Genomic DNA, 10,997 nt, shown 5'->3' with positions numbered 1-10,997 from the left:
TTTTAGGGAACGTCAACATTTTTGGTACGCCAAAGAGCTCCAGTTTGACCTTGCAATGTGAATGCTCCGTATACCCCAGCAGTGGCTTCCAGGGAGCTGCTGAGCAGCTGGCACGTTTCTCAGCAGAACAGGGTGTAACATTCTTTTTGCTCACCGTGTTTATTTAATGGCACACTCTCTCAGGGCATGCAGTCTGCTGAAAACTTCAACCATCATCATTCACTGCTGTGTACCCTTTACTATAATCTGCAGTTAAAAAAATTGTTTTGATCTCTTAACAATAAAGAAAAACACAGCATTTTAGCCTATTTGGGTCAAATTAATTTTATTATGCTCCATGATGAATTGCCACCAGTGCAACATCCTATCACTATACATTTCAAAAAAATTCACATACTAAACAAAATTTCGGTTGATAAATGGAAATGAATGATTGAAAAGTTTTTATGAATCTCACACATACAATATGTGGCTAGCTGAAATTGTCTATCACGTAGCATATAAAAAGCCTCATGCTAGTTTGTTAAATGCGAAGGCTATCAGACAATCATTTAGCTGCAGTATACATGGGAGGCTTTCAGACAACGCACAGGTATAGTGCTGCCCACAGTGCAAGGTGGTGGAGGACCGAAACATGCAACCTTCACATCTACAGCGGATTTAGTCTTCATGGCTGGACTGAACTCCACAGCTGCTGTGTTTCAACCAATAGAAATTTAGACTTTGTGCAACAACAGAAAGCCTTTTTTTTCCTTCAAAAAGAATAAACTCAATTACCTTTGGCAAATTTTATACCCATCTTACATGTTTAAAATCGTTTCCAACTCAAAGAATTGATATCCTTTTACTCAGAGCAGCTCCTGATAAATATTTATCACACCGAAGTTAGCTGGAGAACCCTGAATTCCTCGGCCAAAATTTCAGAGAGATCTTAAATTGGCATTACCTTAAAGACATTTCTAGGATCTTTAAAATGTTTTTTATAATGTCAAAATTTAAAAAAAGGAGGATGCTTAATAATACTTAAAATAATTATAATGTTCTATTTACCATTTGCACAAATTCCTAACTCTATTGGTTAGTGGTTGTCCGGCCTCATCCACACCAGACTCAGCGTCACTGAGCTCAAGCCACGGTAAAAATGAGAGTAAGCAGAAAAAGGTTTCTAGCAGCAGAGGGCACTGTTTTTACAAGAAACAAAAAGTCTAGAATCTTTCCCCTGTGTTTAAATTACTCTTCCAAGAAAGGTAACATTCTTTGAATAACTTAACTATCTTACTGCACCACTTACTGCTTTCAGCAACAAAACCTTTTAAATTATTTCTTATGATAACTAGATGCATGATCACTAGAGATTATGTGATAACTGGTTAAAATTCAAGCCATATCTTGCAGGTCCAGCCTGTCAAGATCATGCCAATACTAGATTTTGGTCGGTACAATTCTAGAGAGCTTAATTTTTAGTTGGATATTGCGATTATAGTACTGAAATACATTTGGAACTACATTCTGCATATGACTCAATGTGAGAAAAATACGTGTCTGTATTTAAATCAGATCGTTTTTCTACCTAAAATTTAAAGTAGGTAGGTATGATAATTAGCACTATAAATATGAAAACAACCACCTTTAGGCAGATTAGTGTATTGTAGAGAGGCAAGGAAACCCTAATTTTAACGCATCATTTAGTATACCTAACAAATGTGCAGGTTGTAAAGTTTTATTTAAAAAAAAAAGAATCTATCATTCTCAGTTATGTTTCAAGAAATATGACACTGGGACCACCAATCTTTTAAGAAAAATGTAACCCTTCACCTGACATTTGACAAAAACCTTGAGCAATTATAAAAAAAAATTTTAAATAGCGTAATAGGTTCAGCATTACAGTGTTAACCTTTGCCAGCTAGATTCGATTTGTATGGCTGGTATTTCTGAATACCTCAATCCATACAGACTACACAATAAAAATAATTCCACATCATTTTTATAATGTTCTGATTTTTATAGTGTATTTAACCAGATACTGAAGTAGAGCCTCCTTCAGCTCATGTAGAATATTACCCCTAAAATTCCCCAAACTGCAAAAACTTAAACAACTGTTTAAGAGTAATACCAAAAATATTTTTAAATTTTTGCTAAAAAGAGCCTGCCACATTTGCTATAGCATAAAAATAATCTCAGTCAAGTACAGGTATGCAAGGTCGCCTCATGATTCCAGCCTCCAAATACCACTTCTGTACAAGAACAGGCAATATTGTTGTAAGAGGTGTGTTACTGATTTTCCCAACTAGTGTCTCCGTAGTGACATTATGCAGAGCATATTGCTACAACTTGAGAAACTGCATCAGTGTAGTGATGTCTAGAGAACTGTGCAATGTGTCAGCTTCAACATTCATGTAGCATGGTGTTCAAAATGAAGAGGCTAAATAAACTAAGGTCTGTATCACTTAAAAAAGAATGTAGTGCTATACTAGATTTTAATAAGAAAATTTAGGTACAGAAAAAGTAGGGTATGAAAATAGTGTTTTCCTTCTGGCATTATAACTAAATTACATTAAGGTTTTTGTCAGTCTCACATATAATATTTAAACTCCCTTGTTGATGGAATGAAAAAAATATTCACAAATTAAGTGAGCATCCTGGTGTAAACTTGCACACAATAACAGGGAGTAGCTTTGTAGAGGATTTTGACAAACCTTTACAGATTAAATGAGGTATTGCACAGATTAATAAAAAAAAAGCAAAAAAGGCAACAAAAATATACAGCAAATTGGTAGAACATTTACATGATAATTTTACAGAATCCATAGACAGAAAGTAGTGTTTAGTATTTCACCTTAAAAATATATATATATAATATATAGATCAGTCTTCCCATTCATCATCATCCTCAAAATCTTCTTCATCATCTTCATCCTCATCTTCATCTAGAAGAAAATCAAGGCAAACAATCAAAACATGTATAAATAAATAAATACATGATTCTTGAATGATTTCTCCAATTATTTAACTTTTGAAACAAAACCATCCAATTCTGGAGGAATCTGGTTACTAGGACAATTTAAAATGGGAATCAAATAAAATACATCTAAAGAGTATGATGGTCAGTTGAAGATCAGAACAGGAGTCAGAAGACTTGGGTTCTAGTTCCTTAATATCCGTGTAGTGAATTTCAACCAGTGTTTCTTTATATGTAAACCCACATTTGGGTTGGCCTCTGAATTTTCACACATTTCAAATCTAAGAGAGGCCCCTTTAATGAGTATTTTTAAAGAAAAGTTGTAAAAAATACACCTGACAGATTGTTCAGCTACCAATTCCAGTTATAATTCCAGTGATAGGCAGGAAACTCATTGACACTGACGACACTGAGCCACTAAGGAGACAGAGCAGGCCATCCAAATACCCAGCCTCCCTTCCTACCCTCCTATTTTCTCCTGAACCTAGTGACATTGCTCTCTCCCGGTCACCAATGACTTACTGTTGCTAAAGCTAAAGGTCAATTTCCTGCTCTCGCTTTCTTGACCGATCACGCACATTTGACCCAGATTGTCACTCTATCCTCCTTCAAACACTTCATGTGTCTTCTAAGACACTGCACTCTCCAGCCTTCAGACTTTATTACACCTTCTCTTCTCTATTTATATCCACTTCTTTAATGATCCCATCCCATTCTGTAACTTTAAATACCACGGCTATTTTAATGACATGCAAATTTATTATAACAGTCCAGACCTTGCCCCTCAACTCCAGGCTCACAACCAAATGCCTACACCACATCTATGTTTGAATTTTTAGTAAGTATCTCAAATTTAATATTTACAAAACCCAAACTCCTGATCTTTCCTCTCAAACCTGCCCCTCCTAAATCTTATCCCACTCCATTAATGAAAATTTCACCCCTTTCATGCTCAAGTCAAAAATCTTGGGAGTCATCTTTCAGTCCTTTCTTTTTTCCAAACCTCACTTCCAATTCATCAGCAAACTCCACAGTCAAAATATACCTAGTATTCAACCCCAGCTCACTGGTGCTACCAATCTGATTCAAATCTTTGCTGTCTCTTGCTTGGATCATTGCCATTCCTCTGCTAAGGACCTTCCAGTGGCTTCCCATCATATTCATGGCCTCCAAAGCCTTACTACTGGCCTCCTACTATCTCTCATACTTCATTACCTTACTATTCTTTCCCTTCCTTCCCTACTCAGTCACACTGGCCTCACTGATGTTCCTCAACCTCAGGGACTTTGCACTGGCTGTTCTTTCCACCTGAATGAACACATTTTCCCCAGTTTTCTATATGGTTTACTCCCTGAACTCCTTCTGGTCTTTTTTTCAAATGTCACCTCAGTTAGGCCTCATCCTATTTCAAAATGAACTTCCCTCCCACATCCTGTAAGTCCCTATATCTCCCTTTCTGCTTAATTTTTGTCCTTAGTATACATATCACCATTTAACATATTATATATTTTTCTAACTTAGTTTGTTTACTGTTTGCCTCTCACTGGAATTCATGCTCCATGAAGGCAGGGATTTTTGTTGTTTTTTTATTATCCCACAATAAATATCTACAGAATGAAATAGCCTATTCTCTCTCTATCACACAGTATGAGAATAAATATGTCTATTTAAGGAAGATAAATATTGGTAATAGATCCTAGATATCCACATCCTTATAAAGAAACGAAGAGAAGAAAAATGACATTTATTGAGCGCTTACTATATATGCTAGGTAATCTGGTTAAGTATTATTTTATTTATTCTTCATATCAATCATGATTCATGAATTCTCTCCAACAACAAATAAGAAAATTGAGGTCCATAGGGAGTAAATAATAGATTCTATAAGAACAAAGATCTAATTCTGGTACATCATGCTGGGGAAGCTCTTTAGTAAACCTCAAGCATCGTATCAGCAAGACCCACTGCTTTCCCTTTTGAAAGTAATATCCACTTACATGGTGGTATACATGTGCTTAATAACGGCCTCAACAGCAGAGGAAAAGCTAACAAAGACTATCATAAAATCAAAAGAAAATAAAACTCAAATACTAAAATTATATATACTTATGTACATGTAAATATACCTGAAGAATGAATGGCTTTGCTCCTTTTCTGCATCACTTCCATTAATGCACCCACAATTCCTGAAGTGGGTGCAGGTGTTGGTGGTGTAGACTCTTGGCCATCAGATACCTTGGAAAAGACAGTTAGCAAGATTTAGAAATAAATTCTTAGCAAAAAATTTTTGTCTCCAGAAAGTCTAACTTTTTTAGAATCACTTCCTATTTAAAAAAAGGAGGGGGGGGGGAAGAGCACACAAGCCCAGGACAGGATTAACTAAGTTAAGAAGAAATAAACTGCTGCCTTAAAATAATTATTCATATACTCCTTAATGTATAAAGCCATCAACACATTTCCAAATTTTAAAATAACAAACCTTTCCCTAAATAATACGTGCCCTTCATATGGATTACTTCTGTTCATTTTCTTTCTAGTACACAAAGCCTTAGCTGATGAAACCTTGAAACTATTATCAAGGAACATTTTAACAAAACTAAGGTAATATCCAGATTCTTGGAGTTGTTTAGGTGAGAAGGACACTTAAGATATCTAAAAGCAACTGAAGAGACTTCTGCTTGCCTATAAAAACTCAGCTTTACTAACAAGCTCTATAACGTTATATACTATGTTTATATATACATAATTTTAACTCAAAATGAACTTACTTTCTCATAGCATATAACATCTCTTCAAGGAGATCAGTTAGGTAGCTTTCAAAATCTACCTACTTCACAAGGCAACCAACTACATTCAAGGGGGAAAAAAAATCAACCTCAAGGGGTCTCATTAAAATCTAATTTCTATACAAAATACTCCCTGATTTAAACTCTCATTAAAAAAAGAGAAAATACAGAAAATCTGTAGAGATTCAGGGGGAAAAAAAATTTTAGGAAGTACTGCTCTAAGTGTACTTTGACTAAAATGAGCAGTCATTTATACAAAATATTCATTTTGTTAATTTTGTCTCTCTGGAATTATATTTCCTATGTAAAGGTAGAATACAAGTATAATTAAAAATGAAATCACACAGCTGTTTCATTTCAACTCTATCACTTCCCCCCCCCCCCAAAATTACTTTGTTAGGGCAAACTTCTTATGTTTGGTCTTTACAACTCTTCTCCTAATACTACTCGTCTTTCTGGACTTATAGATCTTTTTCTTTTAAAAATATTCGAAGTAATTCCCCATAAGATACTGACCATTCATTAGTATTTAAGGTTTTTAGAGACCAGATGTTAACTATTACTGGTACGGAAATGCTACAAATGAAAAAGACAACAGAAACAGTTTCAGAGCTTTGAATGTCAGCACGGGGCTCTCAAAGACGTGTACTAGTAATAAGGGGAAACAGACTCCCTTTAAGCAAGCTGGTAATACTAGGCAGGGAACACTGCAGGAGCACGACACTGCCGTGAACACGTTTTCTAAAGCACTGACTTGGACATGGTGCTGTGTGAGGTACTGTGAACATGGAATTCAAAATATATATAAGTGAATACTGATACCCTTCCTGCCAGCTCTTTAATCTGTGATCTTGTTAGTAATTTTCATCACTGAATAAATGATTTATATGGACTGTTTAAAGAAACACAGAAATTTCAGCCACAGAATGGTTTCCTAAAAATGAAATAAAATTATGTACTCAGATCACATATATAACATGCTAATAATTCACTTATTTATGCCCTCTAGGATATTACTCTGCAGTTATTTTTTAAAGAGTGATTATTTAGGGTAAGGATGGCCCACACTTAGTATGGAACACATTTTTCTAAAAGAAATGCAGAGATCAATTTACAGGGTTTTTTGGGCAGGGAGAGAGTAGGGATGGGATGGGAAGAAGTGATGATGGGGAAAATAAATAGTGAATTTAATTCAGCAACTTTTTAAATTATGAAAAGAGGACACAACTAATTCATTAAAAATAACACCTAATAAGTATCAGCAAATGAGAGACAGAAACAAAAGTTGATTGTGGAAGAGAGAAGAAATAGGAAAGAGAAACAAAAAGGTAAGTTAAGAGCGGAAAATGTGGGAATGAGTGACACAGAGGTGGCATAGATTCTAAGCTACAAGCTTGAAAATGACTCCATTAAAACCTGTTATTCACCATGACTGTGGTCATTTCGACACTAATTCTTCCCACTAACAACTGCTCAAAATTCTTCAACTGTTCCTGAGAAACCTTTAGTCTAAACTAAAGGCGGAGACGGAGCAGAGACCAGTGCTCACGGGTTGATCACGTGGCAAGAAAAAGTTCTAGATACGTTTTAAAGATCAGAGTTTTTTAAATCTGTGCTATGACCATGTTTAAATGTTTTCATTCAATTAGCTGTGTTCCCTATCCATCATTCTCTTCCTAGCCAAAGCTTTGGAGATTTAGAAAGTTACCATAATTCTCTACGTCACAAAATAATTTTCAATTAAAATCCCCTTCTTTCATCTTTATTTACCGCATAGAAAAATCTACTGCCCATTACCTGTCTGAAGCCCCGCAGAGCAAACGTTCCTGTTGGAGCTGGCACACTACACGTACTCTCAGAAGGAAGTATGTGAATGCAGGCAGTTTAGGTTCTAGAAAAGGGGTCAGCAAACTATTGCCCATGGGCCAAATCTAATCCATCCTATTTTTGTAGAACTTTTTAAAGTAAAAAGTGAATTATACATTTTTATATGGCTGGAATAACATCAAAAGAATATTTGCGACATGTGAGAATTATACGAAATTCAAATTTCAGTGTCCCTAAAAAAAGCTTTATAGAACACAGTCATGCCCATTCAGTTATGCATGGTCTATGCTGCTGCTTTTGTGGCACAACAGCAGAGCTGAGTAGTTGTGACACAGACCACATTAGCCTGCAAGCCTAAAATATTTACTATGTGGTCCTTTAAAAAAAACCAGTTTGCCAACTTCTGCCTCATCCAGTACAGAGATTTCAAAATTATTTACCACCACTATCCAAACTCTTTCCATTTTCTGCAGAGCTGGATTCTCTACTAATCTAAACTTCAGAACACAGGAACTTTAGAATACAGTTTAGTTTTCATAAAGGTAATGGTTTGAACTTACCAAGGTGATAATAATTGGTTATAAGTAGGGCTTACTTCTCCAAAGTTTGAAGATTTTTCTTTAAAGTAAATTGTATTCAGAAGTGAAGTCTAGAACAGCAAACATGTTGGAATATTCCACTTACATGAAGTTCTAGAATAGGCAAAACTAATCTACAGTGACAGAAACCAGATTAGTGATTTTTTTTTTAAGAGGGGGACTAACTGGAAAGAGGCATGAGGGAATTTCTGGGGTGATATTTCGATTACAGAATGGTTTTACATATATATATATATATATATATGGTTACACAGGTATAGGTATAAATGTGTGTATTTTAAGGTATGTAAAAGTATCAGTGTGTATTTTAAGGTATGTAAAAGTATCAGAAATTCAAAGGGTTAAAAACACGAATACCAAGAGAAAGAAAGCAAAAAGTGAAATAAAGACTTCCCAAGTTGTCTTATAAATTACTTTAAAATTCCATTACAACAGATAGTCTAAACTGAAAAGAACAGATTACTTACAGATTTCAGCTGAATACCCTGTCGTATCTGGTCTAAAAGTGCATCCCTTCCAGAGCAGGATACCGGTCTACTGTTCTGTTCCACTTTTTTTAGCTGAGCACCCTCTCTAATTTGATCTAAAAGAGCTGCTTTGTTTCCTGCAGGAGTTGGAACTTGATGGTCACCATCAGAAGGGAGGCCAGGGGGAGGCGGAGGCCCCGGTGGAGGCGGAGGTGGAGGTGGCGGGGGTGGTGCCGCTGACCCCGCCAACGACAGAGGTGGAGGTGGTGGTGGAGGCCCTGCCGGTGCTGAGGAGGGAAGCGCTGGAGGTGGAGGAGGGTACATCCTATTTGGTGGCGGTGGAGGGACTCCTACACCTGGCCTGGACGGAGGCGGCGGTGGAGGTGCAGCAGTGGGAGCTCTTGAAGGTGGTGGAGGAGGAGCGCCTCTGCCCCTGGCAGGAGGGGGCGGAGGGCCTGAGCTATGTGGAGGAGGGGGAGGAGGAGGCGGCCCTCCCCTAGATGGTGGTGGAGGAGGTGGTGCTGAAATAAAAACAGAAAAAGGAAAGCATGCTTTTTCCCCACACAAAATCATACTGAAAAAAAAACTTACTTCGAGATACATAAAAAAAATGACACAAGAAAAAACAGGCCTCATCTTTGTATTGTAGTTTACAAGGATATGTGAGCACAGATGATCTCTCATCATTCTATTTGGGAATACTCAACTGAAGATCACCTTGTTGTTGTTTCTTGAAAAATATTAGCTAAAACTGTAGAATGTAGTTTTTAGGAATCAGCATCACTTCTGAAGTAAGGGAATAAACACTTTCTTATATAACAACAAAAATATCACAACAAAATTAAACACTTTGGTCAATTAGCATTATTTAACATTTTCATAAAAATTAATGGATACTTTCCCTCTTTAAAGAACTGAGTTTATTTAGTTATTTTATAAAATTAATTTACATTCAGAATTAAACAGCTGATGTAGCATAACCTATCAGAGTTTATTCAGGTTAATCTGAGCTAAACCCAAATTGAATACTTTTTCTTTTAAAATTTAAACCTTTGCCACCTTACATTTATATTTTATGTCTTATTCTCTAAAAATAGACTAGGTGTAAAAACATACAGTAATATACTCTAATACAATATATTATAATATATAATAATATATATAATATTCCATATTTCTATAAGATGGTAAGTAATTCTAGTGACGGCAGTAAGCGAAGCTTGCTCAGGTGAAATATTCAACTACTGAGTCAGAAGACACAACTAACTATTAATAAATTAACAGAATTTCTACACACTGAAAAACCAAAGTTATTAATAAAATATTAACACTACTCTGGTATTAATGATATTCACATTCTTTTTCTACTTAAGTAAAAATGTAAGATATAACAAGGAAACAAATTCAAAGTACACATGTATTACATTTCTGGAGACATGAGTTTACCAACGGTATACAACACAAATTTATATTAATAATGAACTTCATTACTTCTCCATTCATTTAAGGACTAGAGAGAAAAATTAACTATTTTTAGGAGAGAAATCCTAGAATACATAAAAACTATTTGTATTTAGTGATATAAGCTATGTTATTGATGGATAGTTCTATAAGCTTACAAAATACAAATGCCAACCCTAACTACAAACGACAACAAGCACATTTAGATGTTCAATAATACAATGATACCGAGAGGGGGGAAAAAGCCCTCATTTCAAAGGAAATAAAATGGTATCTTCCAATTTAATTTGGGACAATCATGGGAAATATGCTACCAAATATAAACATTAGATAAAATATGCAGAAAGACCAATACTCACAGGGTACTGTCTCCTTGCATACAAACTTTTAAAAGTGGAAATAATATATATCTGCAAACAGGAGAGTTACCCCACTTAGATGTCAGCCATCACAGAGGGAAGTTCCTATGATTTACATTCAAGGCACACTGGAGGTCTGAGTGTTGCAGCAAAGGTCTACCCAATTTTCTGACTGGATCCAAAGTGAGGAAGGAGACTTATTAAACTTGCTAAAAGCAAAGTCCTTTTCTAACATATTTTCTAATAGAAGAGCAAAACCAGGAGGATATGACATAAATGTATTATGTATACTCTGAATAGGGATAGTACATCACATACTACCAGCAATTTTAATCAGTCTAAGGTTTATATTTCAAATAATGATTTACTTGTTTGTTAATCAAGATACCCACCCTATCCTACTATAAAAAGTATTAGTAAGTCATCTCTCATGGTCTCATCGAGGACTCTGAATCCACAATCTTTTATATGTAAAATCATGTATTTCTTCAGTAGAGAGAATAAAAGTTCTTTTGAACTTGTAGTAAGTACCTTTATTG

At 35.5% G+C, this 10,997-nt stretch overlaps 1 protein-coding gene across 2 annotated transcripts in view; it reads right to left on the bottom strand.

Annotated features, from left to right (window-relative positions):
- Positions 1 to 308: 308 nt before the first annotated feature.
- Positions 309 to 10,997, bottom strand: part of WASL (WASP like actin nucleation promoting factor) — a 64,160-nt gene continuing 53,471 nt past the window's right edge. For both annotated transcript variants that reach the window (XM_040644059.1, XM_040644061.1), the window contains 3 exons: positions 8,639 to 9,159; positions 5,086 to 5,194; positions 309 to 2,927 (listed from right to left, as the gene is read on the bottom strand). In XM_040644059.1, the coding sequence (XP_040499993.1) occupies positions 2,866 to 2,927; positions 5,086 to 5,194; positions 8,639 to 9,159 (692 nt within the window). In that variant the 3' untranslated portion in view covers positions 309 to 2,865. The remainder of the gene's footprint in view (positions 2,928 to 5,085; positions 5,195 to 8,638; positions 9,160 to 10,997) is intronic.

The sequence above is a fragment of the Ursus maritimus genome, unplaced genomic scaffold, assembly GCF_017311325.1.
Source record: "Ursus maritimus isolate PB19 unplaced genomic scaffold, ASM1731132v1 scaffold_3, whole genome shotgun sequence".
In the NCBI taxonomy this organism is placed as follows: Eukaryota; Metazoa; Chordata; class Mammalia; order Carnivora; family Ursidae; genus Ursus; species Ursus maritimus.
Note: the sequence above shows the minus strand (reverse complement) of the source record. Positions and strands in the feature narration are given on the sequence as shown.